The 18171-nt window shown below is 43.3% G+C and overlaps 4 protein-coding genes across 7 annotated transcripts; 2 read left to right on the top strand and 2 right to left on the bottom strand.

The window, feature by feature from the left end:
- The first annotated feature begins 187 nt into the window (after positions 1–187).
- gjb10 (gap junction protein beta 10) lies at positions 188–2248 on the top strand. Its single transcript, XM_026153001.1, has 2 exons — positions 188–362; positions 751–2248. The coding sequence occupies exon 2, from the start codon at positions 844–846 to the stop codon at positions 1627–1629; it is 786 nt and encodes a 261-aa protein (XP_026008786.1). The 5' UTR covers positions 188–362; positions 751–843; the 3' UTR covers positions 1630–2248.
- Positions 2249–5230: 2982 nt separating this feature from the next.
- gjb3 (gap junction protein beta 3) lies at positions 5231–8059 on the top strand. Of its 2 annotated transcripts, none has more exons than XM_026151403.1 (2): positions 5231–5342; positions 6218–8059. In XM_026151403.1, the coding sequence occupies exon 2, from the start codon at positions 6265–6267 to the stop codon at positions 7123–7125; it is 861 nt and encodes a 286-aa protein (XP_026007188.1). In that variant the 5' UTR covers positions 5231–5342; positions 6218–6264; the 3' UTR covers positions 7126–8059. The 2 variants fall into 2 exon arrangements, with proteins under 2 accessions (XP_026007188.1, XP_026007187.1); XM_026151402.1 differs by lacking the exon at positions 5231–5342 and adding an exon at positions 5349–5529.
- A 647-nt stretch (positions 8060–8706) lies between these two features.
- On the bottom strand, positions 8707–12043 carry hmgcl (3-hydroxy-3-methylglutaryl-CoA lyase). Its single transcript, XM_026151401.1, has 9 exons — positions 11868–12043; positions 11616–11699; positions 11390–11497; positions 11184–11279; positions 10912–11060; positions 10755–10818; positions 10478–10666; positions 9492–9617; positions 8707–9365 (listed from the first exon to the last, which is right to left on the bottom strand). The coding sequence occupies exons 1-9, from the start codon at positions 11961–11963 to the stop codon at positions 9264–9266; spliced, it is 1014 nt and encodes a 337-aa protein (XP_026007186.1). The 5' UTR covers positions 11964–12043; the 3' UTR covers positions 8707–9263.
- A 1464-nt stretch (positions 12044–13507) lies between these two features.
- Positions 13508–18140, bottom strand: zbtb8a (zinc finger and BTB domain containing 8A). Of its 3 annotated transcripts, none has more exons than XM_026151392.1 (4): positions 17728–18140; positions 15695–16557; positions 15431–15600; positions 13508–15281 (listed from the first exon to the last, which is right to left on the bottom strand). In XM_026151392.1, exons 1-4 carry the CDS (start codon positions 17790–17792, stop codon positions 14964–14966), a joined length of 1416 nt encoding a protein of 471 aa, XP_026007177.1. In that variant the 5' UTR covers positions 17793–18140; the 3' UTR covers positions 13508–14963. The 3 variants fall into 3 exon arrangements, with proteins under 3 accessions (XP_026007177.1, XP_026007176.1, XP_026007178.1); XM_026151391.1 differs by lacking the exon at positions 17728–18140 and adding an exon at positions 17470–17717; XM_026151393.1 differs by lacking the exon at positions 17728–18140 and adding an exon at positions 16873–17537.
- Between the last annotated feature and the right edge of the window lie 31 nt (positions 18141–18171).

Below are 18171 nucleotides of genomic sequence, written 5' to 3'. Positions count from 1 at the left end.
AGTTTACCTTAACTTGTGCCTGTTGCCTGTCTCTGCTTAAGCTTGTTGTTTCCCAGCTGAACAGGATCCACCACATCATTGATTTTTAATTAGTCTTCTAAAAAATAACAGCGAGGAGGAAAAAAAGTTGCATCGGAATTATTGTTGCATATTTCAAAGCAGCCAAAATAACTCCCCATGACTGAACACGTTCTAGGTGGAGCAGTTATTTCACCTGAACACACTGAGCTCGAGGCAGACGAGCGACTCCGCCCCTTCCACTCCCATCCTGTCGGGAAATGTTCCGAGAGTGTCATCGGAGAGGTTCGTCCAAACTCCGCTCCTGCGCTCCGACTTTGAACCGCGACATCTGGGTTTAAACTGTGAGTATTCACAGACATGTGTAAAGGAGTTGCTCAGATATTAAAGCGAGTTTGTTTCAGTGGATTTTTAGTGCTTGTTGTCTACTTTGGTTTGCGCTATTACGCGTTAACTGTTAAAACTGTGTGAAGTGGAAAGGCTGGTTTGACTTGACGGATTGAGACTCCGCACGCAGATGATTGCCAAAGTCAGACATTTTGCAACTGAAAACACACTGTATACGTTTTTAGTCTCTTTTCTGCTCGCGTTACACGGATTTGTGTATTTCACTGTCGCCCCAAATCCGTGTAAACACGCAAACGTGTACGCTTATGACCCAGCTCCTCCACACTTTGTTTCTTCTCCCTTTTTATGCATTTGTGATTCGACTGCGTTTTCTTCTTGTTTCAGGCTAGTTCATCCCTCACGTTGGTCTGTTCCACCAACGGCTGCCTCTCTCTTCCATCAGCAGCAAGAGAAGACAGACTGTGAACAAAAGTCATCATGAATTGGGTAGTTCTCCAGGGCCTCCTCAGCGGAGTGAACAAATACTCCACAGCCTTCGGCAGAGTTTGGCTCTCGGTTGTTTTTCTCTTCAGAATTATGGTGTTTGTGGTGGCAGCAGAAAAGGTGTGGGGAGATGAACAGAAAGACTTCACATGCAACACAAATCAGCCCGGCTGCCATAATGTCTGCTTTGACCACTTCTTCCCCGTCTCCCATGTGCGCCTGTGGGCCCTCCAGCTTATCTTCGTCACCTGCCCCTCATTCCTGGTGGTGATGCACGTCGCCTACAGGGAGGACCGAGAACGGAAAAATCAGCTAAAGTATGGCGAGAACTGCAAGCGTCTCTACCCAAACACGGGCAAGAAGCGTGGAGGCCTGTGGTGGACCTATATCCTGACTTTGGTCTTCAAAATAGGCGTGGACGCCACCTTCGTCTTCCTCGTTTACCACATGTACGAGGGCTACAGCTTCCCCAGTCTCATTAAGTGTGCACAGGATCCCTGCCCCAACACGGTGGATTGCTTCATCTCTCGGCCTACTGAGAAAAGAATCTTCACCATCTTCATGGTGGTCACCAGCTTGGCCTGCATCCTCCTCTCCTTTTTTGAAATCCTCTACCTAGTCGGAAAACGCTGCCATGAGTTTCTCAGCTCAGCCCATCACTCTCGTCAGGTCATCACCCACTCAATGTCCAGTGGAAGCAAACTGATGGAGGCAAACGCTCTAAAGTCAGCGGAACAAGGCACCACTAAAAAGACGCCGTACTATGTCGTCGTATCTTGAGATACTGAGAACATTACACAGACTTTATGAAAAAGACATGGGAAAGCAAAGCTGTCTCTCGCCATTCTACAGCAACTTCCTTAAAAGACTTGACAGAAGATTTTTCTTCTTCTCAGAGACTGAACTGCAGTGTAGTTTATTCTATATGGTTTTAAAAGTTTAAATTCTGCACTCCTCTCTGCTGTAGGGACTTATTTTACAGTTTACATTTCTTTAGCCCTTGCAGAGAATAAAAAACAATTTGTGCAAAGCGGTGTCCAACTGAGCCTTGAGATCAAATACATGAGTCACTCGCTGGTTTGGCGAGTAAGGTTTTACAAACACATGTGGTTTGTGTGTAAGATTTTCCTTCTGCTCTTGCCCAGCCTCAAGATGTTTGGTTCAAACTGTGTGCAGTCTTTCCCTCTGACTCAGACACTCAGTGTGTCAGACTCTTGGTGAACTGTATTTTTCATTATTTATCAAAAGGTTGGAAAGTTGCTGCATTTTACTTTCTGTATTTCCTGTGTACATGCAGTAGAGAACAAAGAGCAGTCAGTGATATCAGGGTGTTTATATTTCACTGCACTGAGATGCAGTTTTGTTGTGATTATTTTTCATTAAAGATTATAATTTTGCATTTTGAGTGTGTTTTTATTAGTGCAGGGTTGAGTCCTAGAGGTCCACACACTGCAGCATATACTGTATTAACTTCAGAATGAGAGCTGTAGTTCCAGTAAACAGATAATCTTCCCATGCAGAACAATGTAAAGCAGGCGGCCTGTCCAGAAAAGGATTAGAGGTTCTGTGGTTGGACTAAGGCGTCAGACTTTCTTCTCTTGTTTTCTTCCTTCATCCGTGTGTTTCATAAGGCCCTCTCTCATTGGCTGCACAAATTGCTTTGTTGCCATGAGCAGCGCCCTCATAACTTTTTACAGTTGATTGGTACTTTAAAACGGGCAGAGCAGGAACCTCCCACTCCTCGGTTTGTTTCATCCCTGCTGACGTGTGGGTCCACCCAGCACAGGAATTTGCTATTCTGAATGGACAGCTTCAGTATTTACACTGTAAGAGAGATGAAGTAGATCTAAGGAGAGAGTTTTTTGCTCTCATTGAGACATGTAGACGTGAATGTTCAACTGGAAGTGTTAAAGTATATTTTAGTAGACACTCTTTTCAAAAATTACCCCTGAGGTCTGTAGATTATCGTAATAACATTCAGGAAAGCCACTTTCACCTTCACTGTGGAATGCCATCAGAAATATGACAGATGTGCACTAAGCAGATGTGCACTAAAATTTTGTTTTGGTATGTGTGTACATGACTTAGGTCAAGCGATCCTTAAAATTACCTGAACTTTCAGAAATATTCTCCAGGCTGCCAGAGGTCCTTGTTGGGCCCATCTAGAGATGAATTAAATATTGATTGAGAGAATCTTAAGTAGTTGAGATTATTTGACTAATGCCCCCAAAACTCACTGGTACCGTCTGCCACAAATGAGAATATTTGCAAGTTTACATTGTCTTATATATTTAACTCGCTGTTGTTGAGTTTGGGGCTTTTGGTAGGAGAAACTTTGGAATAGGTGGTTGTTTCCCACCAGGTCCAGCACAATTAGATGCATTAGAAATGAGAATAACTGTAGTTAAGGCCATAATGTTTTCCTGTCATGGAACAATGCAGGTTTTCCTGAAGCAGTGTGACCAGTCATGATTTGGCTTATTAACATAAATTAGTCCAAGATTTTTTAGAGGATCCTTCCACAAGGGAAAAGGCACAAGACGAACGTGGACCTTTGATAGTTGATATTTTCTGGTGATGACAATAACCCAATAATAACTTTATTAACCTTCGTCACATAAAGTATTGTGTAATATAAACTGGCACTGAAATTTAGAGCAGCTTTATGTTCAGCTCTGTTCTGTGCTTGTTCTATGTGGTCTGTTTGTGTGGGTCTTTTCTTTAATGAGCCTCATCATCAGACCTTCCCTGGTGTATCTTCTCATCTTGCACCAACTTCCTCTGTTCTGTTTCCTTACTTTCATCACAACCAGAGAAGTGTTTATCCTGTCGTTTTGGCCTCTCACGTAAAGACTTGCCACGGTTGAGTCACAGACTGCATTTTTCCAGGCGTGCCTCATCTGCCTTGACTAGTTCTTCATTTAAAGTCTAGAAGACTCTTTTTTTTAACCCCTCCCCGAATTGAATGTAATTTCTGTCCACTGAACTGATCTAAGTTGTGAATTGCTGATGTTGTGCTGCCCTGCCCTCAGAGGATTTCCTGAAAAGCTCAGCTACAGCTGAAGCTTCAAGTTCAGCCATGTCATTTAAAGAGAGCACCACTCCAACAATCTGCATCTAGTGTTGCTTTTACATTTACAAAATGACACAAAGGTGTTTGTTGTTTGAATGCAAGACTGGAATATGTAAAGGAAGTTCTTTCTAAAGCATTTAAAGATATACAGTTGAATTAATTGTGGTTGTGCACATTTTCACCTGGTTCTGGTTCACAGTTCTTATTATATCTTTGTCTTTTAAGCGGTTTACAAGGTGCAAAGAGTAACAGTAACTTAACTTGATGATCAGGTTTGGTTTTGCACCGTGCATGTGACACCTGAACAGGAACTTCTGTGATTTCTGCGAACTTTTCCTGGACTTATTTTAACTTTTGTGTTTGGTGGGGAGACATGGCTATTATGAGCCTGTATCAAACCCATTAGGGCATTGTGTTTGTGATACTAAACAGTACAAACAAACCTGACTTATGTTATTGCATTATATTATTTGTATTCAAAGACTGAATAGAAATGCTTTCAGCACAAGAGCTGGCAAGTTGTAGCAAGGCCCTGGAATTTCAAACAAACAGACATTGGATGTTCCAGACAGGATCTTCATCTGCAAAATAATACAATAGTTTTTAACCTACAGATGATAAAGAGGAGACAAAAGCTGCAGCTTATGATCTTACAATGAAGAGGAGCTTGAGCGTTCTGGGAGTTTGTGAGTTGTTATCTGAGACGAGTAGACGTTTCAAAAAGCATAAAGGAAACACAATATTCAGCCTTGAAAGAAGAAAACTGATTCATTTACAAAGAAAAGAACACAAATCAAACAAATATATAAACTGATCTCCCCGCTAACAAAAGTCTAATCTTTTGCTTTAACCTCGTTAAAAGAAGAAAAAAAAAAGTAGTGTAGGGAAAGTTTCAACATGAAGAGGAAGAGTCACACATAACAACAAAAAATGTATTCACCTTAGGGTGTGTCCTCCTTTTAGTCTACTCTGTTAAGCACTCAGAAACAAGTTGAGGCAAGGCAGCAAACCCTGTTCTTGGAATCCTCAAACATAAAAAATGAAGCTAAGTGCTTTGCCTTTTAACCCTTTGAAAAATAAATAAGTAATATATTGAAGGGGTTTAATGCCCGTTAACGCTGTTCGATGAGATTTAATCAGTCAGATTAATATTGGTACACCTCAGAAGGTACATGTGTGGGGAAGAAAACTCTTATTCATTGTGAAGTGATGATAAGTCTGATCTTCAGACCCTCAGAATGATTCCTGGTGGTCCCCAGATTGCCACCAGTACATTTGAACCAAGTGTGGTGATTGCTCCCGTATTTTCAAATCCTACCAGAATTACCCGGAAACAACGCAGTTCGTTGCTGTGATAGTTTTTATACTGTCTTGGCGAACAAGAGGCACATGGAGAGAGGGAGATGAGGAAAATCTGGGGGTAAGTTCTAGTCTTTCGTATTAACCACACCCACAAAGACATTTCTCAGCACTGCGCTCCCTTACCTGGCGAGCAGAGCCAAGTCTGTGCACTAAAGGAGTCAAACGAACTAAAAGAAACGACAGATCATCGGGGAATAAACACGTGCTTGCATCGGTTTGGAACAATTATGGATTAACCTTCTTGGGTTAGTGAAAACCTTTTTCTTCCTCCTCTTGATTTTGACATTTAAACTTCGTAAATGTACTTCGCGTTTGCGCAAGCTGGAAATGATCGCAGGCTGAGTGATCGATTCGCGGACTTTCGTGGAGCAATTTACGTAACTGTAATTTATCTCTGGTGAATGAGAAGAGCCATGTACGTACCGCGGTGTCCAAAAAGTCAAAAAACTAAACAAAACCCAAGACAGCCCGTGCGTAAAAGGCTTTTTTAACGACCTGTAAAGATTCCAAAAACCCGCGTCTACTCATAAACAAATTAACATGATAGGACTGGTGCTTATATATCTCCTTTTAATGTTTAACTGTTTAACTATAAAGTTCCAAAAAGTACATTTTATGTGTATAAGGTTGGGTGTGTTAGTGTTGGCTCAGCTATTTCCTTTTTGATCAAGCTGGCACGAAGCCGCCTCATAATTGCGTTTGTGGGTGTTTCTGGTAGCACTGATAGATTAGAAGTGGGAGCTGTTTTTAAATAAAAAATCAGCTTTACAAGATCCAGTGCCATTTTTTTCCTTTTAAGTAAGAAAATGTTTTTATTTTTAAAGAAAGCCTCGTATGTAAGAGCTCACAAACACTAACGTTCAGAGTCTCAAAGCAGATAATTCAGGTGATAGTGAATATATGCTCAACCATTCTTCATTTTACCACATCCAGGTCTGAAGAGAAACTGCTACCAAGATACTTAACTGCCAGACTAGACCATGGACTGGAAAACCTTTCAAGCCCTCCTCAGTGGGGTGAACAAATACTCCACGGCATTTGGGCGTCTTTGGCTGTCAGTGGTGTTTGTGTTCAGGGTGTTGGTGTATGTGGTGGCAGCAGAACGAGTGTGGGGTGACGAGCAGAAGGACTTTGACTGCAACACCAAGCAGCCCGGCTGTGCCAACGTCTGCTATGATCACTTCTTCCCCATCTCCCACATCCGCCTATGGGCCTTGCAGCTCATCTTTGTCACCTGTCCATCATTAATGGTGGTCATGCATGTGGCGTATCGTGATGACCGTGAGCGCAAGTACAAGGCCAAGCATGGTGAGAACACCAAGCTGTACAACAACACGGGCAAGAAACATGGCGGCTTATGGTGGACTTACCTGATCAGCCTCTTTGCTAAGACGGGCATTGAAATCGCTTTCCTCTATATCCTCCACCGAATATACAACAGCTTCTACCTGCCAAGGCTGGTCAAGTGTGAAGTGTCGCCTTGCCCGAACATTGTGGACTGCTACATTGGTCACCCCACTGAAAAAAAAGTCTTTACATACTTCATGGTCGGAGCTTCAGCCCTCTGCATCGTCCTGAATATCTGTGAGATCTTTTATCTCATCTACAAGCGCATTGTACAGTGTGCAAAAAAGGTTAAAAGACGCAACCGCGCCATGGACATCCAACATGACGACTTTGAGGACCCCTTTAACAACTCCAACCGTGTTGGGTCGAAGCATGATCTAAAGGAAAAGCCTTCATTCCTCAAATCTTCATACAAGTCTCCTCCATACAGACCATCTGCAATCAGACTTGAGGAGAAGATACGAGCCTCTGCTCCTAACCTATCTATCTCATGATCAGAGCTGAAACCAGGCCAAAGAGCAAAAGCTCTGCAGAGTTTGGGCTGCAATCCAAAGACAGAACTAAAAAAATGAGAGACTCAGAACAATGAGCCAAACTACATTCTGTCAGAGCCTGGAAGTTGAGTCATCAGTACTGGATTCATCCTGTGGACCCTTGTGTCCACATGCAACACTTAAGGAGCACATGAACTTTTGTTTTGGCTTGAAGCAAAATTGGTCTTTTAGTGATATGCGGTTTGAATTTTTTAATAAAGGTTCACTGCGCGGTGAGGGGTTGGTGGTGGTAATGAATCCTCCCTGCCAGTATCCACATGTCTGAGCACCCTACTTCCCGTTTTGCTTCTGTGATCCCTTTATTTTAATTTGAACTTAAATCATGGATTTCCTTTCCCAGTTTTATAGTAAAGTGTTGTGCAGCAGAGTGTGGAGGCTCGTTTGGTGATACGTATGTTTGAGGAATAGTAGAAATTGTGCAAACTGGCTTAAAAAATGAGTTTTCTATTGCATTTAGGATCAACTATGGTAACAAAAAATGCATTTATTGTTGTTGCATTGTTCCTTCTGAATCCTTGGTAGACATGTTGCTTGGTCTCAGTTTATGCTGTAGACACGCTGTGTTTTGACGTACTTGTACACAACGCCGTCTGATCCAAGACCACTGTTGATTTTAAAGGTGAAAGGAATGCTGCTGTTTAATTCAGTGCTGGAAGACTGTGGACACACACACGGCTCACGGAACTGTATTCAAGTATTTTTGTGAGTCATTCATTGGCGACTGTGGAAGCTCTGAGGAATTGTATTTCCTGTCTTTGTTATTATTTCATTTTTATAATTGTAAAGATGTTAAATGTTTGGAATATGTTTCTGTTTGTTCTTTTATCAGAGCGTCACTCCATGCCAGTTCAAATGCCTAAAATGTCTAAAAACAGCCCTAGCTTCATCCTCTACTTTGTTGCTATTAAGAGCTGCCTTTAATCCCCTTGATTAATTTTTTTTTTTTAGGCCGATCTGTGATCAGGTGGGACGTCTGCTTGTCATTATATTATGTTCAAGTTGTTTCAAAAACATACGTTGATTTGAAAAATCAACATACGTTTGACAACTTTCACATTTGTAAACAAGTTAGAATTTAGATAACTACATAACTTAGATTTTGGTCACCGACTCATTCCTACGGGCTTTGCTTGTCTAAGATCTTTAGCGGACATTTCTGGAATCTCAATCTGCCTGTCAGGCTCACAAAGCCGGTTTTAAAAGGTGTAGCAGGAACCGTTTTTATCCTGAGTCATTTACGCAAGCTGGAAAATTACTATAGAAATGGTGAAGATGCACTCTCACCTCCATTGACTTGCATTGCAAACTCATCGTTACAAGGTACTAGTTTGAAACCCAGCTGGGGCCTTTCTGGAGGAGTTTGCATGTTCTCTGGTGCCCAGAGACGTACATGTCATGTTAACCGATGACTCTAAATTGGCTGTGGGTGTGAGGTACGGTTAAAAAGCACAAAATAAATGTGAGTATAGGTATAGCTACCTTTCAGGCCACGAATCATACCAGATAAGACACAGGTGATCCTTAAGATTCAAGACAATTTATCAATCTTTATTTTTAAAACAAAGTCTACAGAAACATTTGCATTTTAGATTTGAAAATAAATACATTTAAAATAAAAATAACCTGTGTCAATACAGTTTTTCACCAGCCAGCTCAATGCCTGAGTCGAGGATGGAGAATGATGGAAACTCAAACGGTGATGTCATCCATGCCCACAAGATGCTTACTGGATAATTTATTGTTATAAACAAAGTCTGGCGATCATGTCGGCTTCGCCAGTGCCTGGAAACTAATGCAAGCACACTATTAAAACACAGGCACACAGGTCATGATGTGATTACACTTACTTTACATAAGGCACCGTTCCAGCAATGCTGTCATATTAATATCCAATTAGATATTTTACTCCGATTTGACTGGCATAGCCTACTGATCCCGATCTTCCATAGAAGATAAATTAACCCCCCCCCCCCCCCAAAAAAAAAAAAAACCAACAAAAAACACAGACAGCTCCAGGTTACATAATCACGCTTTAGTGTTCAGTCTGAGAGAGAGAGAGCCTCTGGTTTGTCGTTCCTCTACAGTTTGCAGGCTGCCTGTGCCACCTTGGAGCTGGTTTTCCTGTTGAGGGTTTGACAGATGAAAGCTCCAGCATCCATCAGCTTAGAGAGGTCAACTCCCTGGGGTACAGACAAAATTTAAGAGGTCATATTAGAGAACTTAAGCACGGAAGTCGTAATTATCTTCAAGCAGCCAGGTAGCAGATCGAGCAGCATCGACGCAGACAAAGTCTGAAGTCCTCCTACCGTCTGAATTCCAAGTCCGTGCAGCATATAAACTACATCTTCAGTTGAAACATTCCCAGAAGCCCCCTGGGCATAGGGACAGCCTCCCAGTCCAGCTACTGATGAATCCACCACACTGATTCCCATCTGAAAAACAAACAAACACAAAGCATAGAAATCAGGAAAACAGACAACAGTGACCAGCTGCAGCTGTTCAAAAATACCAGGTTCTCTTTTAAAGAGACTGAGTGGTAATCAACAGCAAAATGGGGTGATTAAGAAAAAATACACACAAACAACATGGCACCACCAGCTGGAAGTTAATGGCTGTCATGTGACTTCCTCTATATAATCACACAGAAAGAAAATTGGAAGCAACAGAACAACTCTTCCTTTTTCCCCCCTTTACAAACAATAAAAGCGTCAGCCTTGCTGCAGCTCACTCGGTGTACAGAGAGGTGTTCCTCACTCTCCTGCTCCGAAAAGCAGAACCACAAATAATGTTTTTCCTCTGTATTTTTTTAAAGAAGGTTAAAAAGTAGCGCCCAAGCTGGCAACAGTGAGGCAAACTCAAGCCTGATGATACAAACCCCGCCTAAAGAAATCAAATATTTGAGTACAATCCTGCAAACAACAGATCAGCTAAAAGGACACCCAATTATCCTTCTGCATTACTCAAAGATTAACCCTAGAACACTAACGTCAGGTGATTTTCACCCACGTGTCTTAGAAATGGTTGAATTCAAGAACAATTTTTTAATAAAGTTTTACCTAATCTAATCTTTAATAAACTGTCATCGTATCTTTATTTTTAGGGAGCACATACCTTAAACACTTTAAGCTGTAAGCTAATGATAGTTATGTAAGAGCAGATACATGCTGGAGCAATAAGCTGTACATTTCAGGTCCAATGGATGCATGATCTGACAAGTCGACTATCAAAATAATCGTTTGTGGCAGCCCTAAAATATGTGTGTGTAAACAAAATAGTCTCAAACCAGCCTGACCTGTAAAGCTACAAGGATGTTAGCCAGAGCCTGGCCATAGGTGTCATGACAGTGCACCGCCAACGCACTGACGGGAACCTCTTTAATCACTGCCTCCAACATTTTAGTCATGCTGCCTGGAGTTCCCACTCCGATGGTGTCACCCAGAGAAATCTCGTAGCAGCCCATGGAGTATAGCCGCTTAGCTACCTGTGAGGCAGAGGACAGATTGAGCGGCAACATCAATTAATGCAAAATAGTTTTGCTTTTTTTTTTTTTTAAACAAGCCATAACTCACATGTGCCACTTTTTCAGGTGCCACCTTGCCTTCATACGGGCATCCGACGACACAGGAGACATAACTGTGATGACAAGAAGCACATAAGCAAGAATTAGAGGGCAATTGAAGTGATTTAAAGATCTGCTGACAGTTGAGGGGAGGCCACTATTCTTACCCTCTAACTGGCACACCGGCCTCTTTAGCCGCTTTCATAACCTCGTCAAAGCGCTGTAAACTCTCATCTACTGAGCAGTTTATGTTCTTCTTGCTGAAGAGCTCAGACGCAGCACCAAATATGGCTACTTCTGGGGCTCCTGCCTTGACCTGAAGTAAATAAGAGCATTTCTTGTGAGGAATTAAACTGAAGCACCAACGATTGTGTGTGAAGATGGCGATGGAGGATGTTTATGTAGTGACGGTTGATGAGATTGGATGCTTGACACTCACAGCAGCCTGGAAACCCTGGAGATTGGGGGTGAGGACTTGATAAGTCACCCCGGGCTTCCTGCTGATACCCTTCATCACCTCCACCTGGTCTGCCATCTAACATTTGGATGACAGAAACCGGTCAGCAGTGACAGAAAGAAGTCATGCAGTTTGTGTATTGCCCTTAGCCGGATGTGCCAGCACTGTGTGTGCGTGTGCATACTCACCTGTGGAACCCACTTTGGGGAGACGAAGCTGGTAGCCTCAATGACGGACAGCCCCGACTCTGACAGCATGTTAATTAATTTAATTTTGGCCTCTGTTGGTACAAGAGTCTGAAAGTGCAAAGAGTTGGTTATGTAAGTATCGACATAACTAACTCGGGTAACTCTGTTATCACCTGGTGACGCAAAGCACGAACTATGCGCCTGCGCCATCGTAAACACACGCTACCTTCTCATTCTGAAGGCCGTCTCTTGGTCCCACCTCCACTATTTTCACCTTCCCTGGAAAAGCCTGGGCCGCTCTTACTCCAGCCTAAAACACGAACAGAAGAACAAGTGGTGTTAAATTACCATCAGCTAGGGTTAGGGGCCTCGAACATGTAACGACAATTAGCATAACAGCAGGGGACGCTAACAGCTAGCGGACAAACACGGCCGTGCATCTAAGCAGCGCGTCATATCACACACAATTCAAACTCACTGCTCTGTGCGCCGCCGCGGAGCTGAACGACAGGCAGTGCTGCCCCATAAGCGACGTTAAAGCGTTCCTGTGGACGAGCTTCATGACAGTCGCCATGATGGTCCAGCCTCCGGTTTGACGTCACGACGTCCCTTCCAGGCGCGGAGTCCTCACAGGCTCACGAAAGCACCGCGTGGACGCCATCTATGGGCGAAAGGGTGGAACTGAAAGAATTGTTTATGATTTATGACGCGCCAAATCACAATAATAGTTTCCTCCAGGAGATTTGTATCCTCTACAATACACTCAAAATCAAACGACCCACTGTGAGCAAGCACTTGTGGACAGTGGAACGAGAAAACTCAATGTTAGCAGGAAGAAACTTCAAGCAAAACCAGATTATTAATTATTATCTTTTAATTTTTAATTTAGCTCACTTTTGGTTTTCCTTGTGGCCAGATATGTTTCCTTTCCTTTTAAAATATAATTAGGTCCACAATATTTGTAATTTTGCATCTGTACACTATTACAGTGGCAAACTATGGATGAAAGACTATGTGTTCGTGGTCCTTCATTTTCAGAGCTTCAGTGGTAAATGGCAAGGCAGTTTAACCAGATAAAACATATAGAGTTGATTTATTGTCGAAGTGTTGAACTTGTGTTTGGTAGCTTTTATCTGTAATGTAATGGGGAAAATTCTAGTTTTCACATTATGTGTCAATATGACCTTGTGAAACAATGTTTCACTGTGTTATCTGCTAACTGTAAGGGCGTACAAGGACGAAACTCCCAAGAAGACCAGTGCCGGGATCTTCATGGGAAACTGCTCTCTGCCCAGCAACAGCCCATGGGACAAAAAACCTGTTGTAACGGAAAAGATACCGAGAGCTGTGTGTGGGTATAAAAGAGACCTGCAACATCTTAAGGGCAGAGCTCGCATGACTGTGAACTGTGATGTTTGATGTGTGTTGGCTCTCCTGCATGCAGTAATTAAAATAGCCTGACCACAGCTGACCGTGTTGCAGACTTTATTACTAAAAAATTCCACGACAGGAACTTTCAGAATAAGGTTTAAAGAACAAAAGTAGGTGTATCAGAGGAATAGCAAGAAATTCAGCAGACAACTAAAGTGAATGATCACAGAATTATTTCCATGGTTAAGAAAAACCTCCCCACAACATCGAACCAAGAACATTCTTGAAGATGTAAGAAAATCATTGTCAGCGTCTACAAAACACACCATTATGAAAGCAAACTATAGAACTGTTTAAATAGGTTATATTCAACATTGTTGTAATATTTTGTCGTTTATTATTTAAACTTTTCCATCACAGATGCCGTAATGACTCCAGAATTGATTTTATTGGTAACATGCAATTTGCATTCAGAGTTGTAAAGTTTTTGTATATACTGATGTATTTGTTCCAAGATGACAAAACTATGTACAAAATTTTATAATTTTTTCAGGTTTAGTTTATTGCACTTTTTCACTGTTACCAGTTTTCCCACAATCGTTGTCCTTTATCTTATTTATTTTTCTATGGCTTTACTTCTATCTTACTTTACACCATTTAATACTCCTATAAGAATAATAAAAAACAGAGCCTCCTTTGAATGAGAAGTCGTTCGGTTGTTCGTGATTAAAGTTAAAGACCCAGAAACAAATTTATAAAAATATCTTTAATGTGTCCAAAAGTAAAAAACAAACAAACAAACAAATAAATTATGCGTTTGTATCATACTGCATATCATAACAAAACATTTAAAAAGACTGTCCCTACAGGATACAGGTGATCATTCTGTTCTTCACCTTTTTGCTGAAAGGCTGGCAGAAAGCAGCCAAAAGGACCAAAGCTTTTCATGCACGAGAGAAAAAAAAGCTTATTGAAAAGATTATAATATCATATTATGATTGAAGCAAAGGAAACACATAATATGCATGCTTCAGATACTGCATATCTTTATGAAGCGTAACAGAAAACCTTCATTTTTTTTCTGACAAAGCTCAACAAACTGATAAGAAAAGACTAAACTAATACACAACATATCATAAACGTATGTTTTTACATGAGTGAATCCCACATTTTATGCATAAACTCTCCTGCATGGCTTTAAAGTGCCCCTGTTAAGCTTTTGGGGTTTTTCCCTATTCTTCACACCTTTATTAAAAGTAAAGTTTCACCCACCCACACAAAACACTGAAGTGAAACTGCCTGTGAAACTGGCTGTTCTTCCGTTACTTCTCTATGTCACCATGTAAAATGCCAGTTTAGCAGCTAAACAAAGAATGCCTCAGCTACATCCAGTTGCACCAGCTGCCTAAAAGTCTGCCATTTTTCTCTTTTCTACAAACGAAATGTAAAACATGTCAGCAAACCAAGTATTCTGCGAGGCTGGAAGAATGAAAACAAGCTTTTGTGCCCTCCGGCTGATGAACTGAAGACCTGGTGAATTTCTTTTATTCCATTTTTAATTAAAAAAAAAACTAATGACAGTAGAAATCACAAAAATGCTGCACGGCTAACCATCTTTAGTTGTGTTATAATACAGCCTAGAAAACAGGTTTTATTTTTCTGTTGTGTTTTAATTGTAACTGTTATATAACTGTTATATTCATCCACTATTGAACCATTTGAACTGCATATTCTCTTAGCTAAAGATTTTAGCTGTGCTTTTAGCAGGATATTTCATTTTTGATCATTTCTTATATGTTTGAATCATTTATGCATGACTATTTTCGCCCAATTCTTCTTTTTAACCATTACTTTCAATTAATTATCTGCCAAAAATTCTTTAAGTTCAATCAATTCTTTAATGAAATTGTAATTTAATTAACTGCTCTTGCTAAAGTACTCTCTGGGGTACTTGTAACTCTGGCTGGATACCTCGCTTTCCTAGAACAGATCATTTCAGGCCGATGGTGAAAAGAGAAGCAGCAGTAACACTATGCACAGTACAATATGAGAAAAATGATTTTTGAATACTAATGAATGTAAACTTATTGTAGTAAACCCCTAAACTGAAAATAAGCATACCTGGGGCACTTTAAAACACAAACACTTCAAATATGGTTACGCATCTGCACACACACAAACACACGCACACTTTGGTCCAGTTTCACTGCAGCTCTTCGTCGCTGACGTCCACTTGCTGGATGATGAGGTCGGCGCCCGAGTCTTCTGCCAGGTCATCGTCGTCAGTCACCATCCAGCTCCTCTTTGTGTCCCCCTCCTCCTCCCCGTCCACGCCCAGTAACAGTGCCGGCTCCTCGTTGTGCCCCTCCAGGCTGTTCATGGGGACGTCGTCACAGCCCACTTCCTGGATGCACGCCGTGCACATGCGGTAGCGTCTCGTGCCCTCACACACCACATGCCCGGTCTCCTCGGTCACTTGACACTTACACTTCCTGCACACCAGCTTCCTGGCTTGATGAATCTGGGAGATTAAAAAGAAAAAGAAAAGATCGGATAAAGATTTATTCAATATTAGAGTAAATTTGTTTAGCAGCTTGTTTTCCTGGAGCTGTAAGCCGACACAGACACAGAAGAAAGTGTAAATTTACCATCTGCTGTGAAAACACCTACTGTCTCAAAATGGCTGCGTAGATGCTCCAGGCGAGTAAAGCGCTTATTGCAGGCCTGGCATGGATACGGCCTCTCCCCGGTGTGACAGCGCAGGTGACGCTTCAGGTCTGCTTTCCTCTTCACTGTGTGTGTGCAAAAGGGGCATTTGAAGCGCATGGTAGGATTCGAATCTGCAAAGAGGAACAGAGAAATTGTGACATTTGACTTTTTCCTATCATCTCTGTCCAAGTGTTCCAGTCATCATCATCTTCTGGCAGCACACACCTTTATTAAAGTGTCCAATAACACCCACAATCGGTGGTAGAGTAGCGTAAAGCTCCTCTGCCTTTTCAGCCTTTCGTGTCCGTGCCTCCTGGATGTCCAAGTCTTCGTGCTGGTTGGACCGAGCGCTGTTGGACGCTCGCCTCTTTGTGCTCCCTTTTCCACGCCGACGCTCTGATCCAGGCAAGGTGTACAAAGGGTCCTGAGGGTCCTGGAGGTCTTCTGCATCTGCACTGAGCTCGTTAACAGGGCTGTTAGGGTCAGTCTTCAGGGCTGAGGCCGAAGGATCCTGGTCCGAGTCCTTTCCCATAAAGCTAGACTGTGATCTGGAGTTGTCCCGAGTCCAGAGCGCAGGTGGAGGGCTAACAGAGCAGGGGCCCTGATGCTGCTCTGTGGAGTCTTCTCCTGCTCCGCTGGTAAAGCTACAGGTCTCAGACAAGCTGAGGCAGCGATCGCTGTCTTCATCTTTCACACTGATGTCCAAGGAGGACTTGATGAAGTTCTTGCAGTAGCTGATGACGTTGTTCATCTGCAGGTAGCTGGCTGCAGACATAACTTCAATCACATTGTGACTGGAGAGGTCCAGCTGGCCGGAGTAGATGAAATCCAGGATGACGGTGAAGGTCTCAGGGCTGAAGACGTCGAAGGTGGCGTTGACAGAGTCATCGGGCCCCTGGGACAGCAGCATGCGGAAGTAGCCGCTGCTGGCGTACAAAACATTGCGGTGAGCCCTGAAGAGCTGGCCCTCCACCAACACACTGCAGTCACAGAAAAGCTCCTGGCGACGCTGCTGGTTGAGCTGCTTCAGCATGTTGCTTTGGTGAGACACTGTGATGTCGGCCGTGTTGAACCACCTCTGAGGCTGCCTGCAGGAGACAACATGACAGCTTGCTCACTAGCTCTGTATGCAGGACACACTCACTTCTTTATCAAGAAAATAAGAAATGACAGAGGTCCCGCAGACCCGGTGGACATTTATTACTGAACTTCTCCCAATGCCAAATTAACAGATAAATAAAGGAAACACGGGCTCCTGGATTTTAATGGTCTGGTAACAGCCTACAATGGTAATCATGGCACACTGATCTGAGCATAACAAACACAGCAGCATCACCACATGCTTGCAGCTGTCAATTATTGCATCTTTGTCTTTACACGGGCTCAGCAGAGGGCCCGCCCACCTGACTTTTTTCTGCATTTTGATTTGTTGAAGGATCCTTCAGGCAAAATCTTCTCCTAATGGGTTACACCCGACTCAAGTCAGTCAGAGAGCATCGGGTGACAAAACCTTTAATCATTTCTGAGGTCTCACGCGCTCCGGAAACCCCCGATGGAGTAAACGCGTCAGACTTGTAGGAAGAGAAAATAAAACACTGCAGCCGGACACGCAAAGAGAAAAAAAATGTCCAGCACCCTGATTTTCAGAACAGTTCTCATTTCACGGTAACCTGTTCAATCCGTGCTCGTGCAGGCTCGGGATTGCACGCTTTCGTGTTTAATGAGCCATCAGCGCGGCTGTGTGACAACCTCCGCAGCGCCCGACAACCCACGGTGCAACGCCCGCCCGCAGGACTCCACGGTGCCTTTCACGGCACGCGAAATCAAGACTACCGTCCCCACCGAGCTCTTCCGCGTAAAATCAGACATCCTTCGACCTACAAAGCAACACGACAGTGCTGCAGTCCTGCGAGAGGAAAGCGGGCAGCCCAGTCTGTCTGTCCTGGAGCGACGCCCACTTCAGGCTTCAGCCAGCACACAATAGAAAAACAGACACAAACCTCCGGCAAGTGAGCGCGCTGCGAGCTGGAAAAACACATCTATTCGCATTGTGTAACAGTCTAGGGCAACGACGCACTAACACGCCCGTTTTCATCCTCAAGACCACCCCCACTTCTCTCCGGAGGTCCGGCGACACAGCGGGGAGGATTTGACTGCTGCCCAAAGCGAGCGACTGCTTCGCAGGCGCGAGGTGTCGGCAGGACCCGCTTACGCCCCACGCCTTCTTACCCCCCCTGACAAAATCCATCGATACTCACTGGTGGCTCGATTCACCCGGCGCCCTGTACAGCCTGCTCGCCCCCAAGTCCGCCACCATATCCATGTTTAATTCCCGTTTGCCTTTCCCCCCCTCCGCTCTTTTCTTTGCTCGTCCAGGGTCCACAGTCAGGCACTTCCTGCTCAGCCCTAAAGACCGAAACCCGGTTAGACCGACTGGAGCACAGTGCTGACGTGGGTGTTTATTAACTGGGTGCCCGAGGGTTCAAGGAGCCATTTAAAGTCCCAGTGCCCCGTTTAAACAGACGCCCTCGTTGCGAAAGGAGCGATATTCATACAGTATTTGTGCAGGGCTCATGATGCTCCTCTAACCTTACCACACAGGTCCGAGTCTTTAATCTGCCCCCGTATTTCAGAATTTTTTTTATATGTATATAACAACAAAAACCGGGGTCACAATCACTCCAGACAGTCAAGGCAAAGTG

This window comes from Astatotilapia calliptera, chromosome 19 (assembly GCF_900246225.1).
Source record: "Astatotilapia calliptera chromosome 19, fAstCal1.2, whole genome shotgun sequence".
Classification (NCBI taxonomy): domain Eukaryota; kingdom Metazoa; phylum Chordata; class Actinopteri; order Cichliformes; family Cichlidae; genus Astatotilapia; species Astatotilapia calliptera.
The sequence above is the reverse complement of the archived record's forward strand: the minus strand, read 5'-3'. Positions and strand labels throughout refer to the sequence as shown.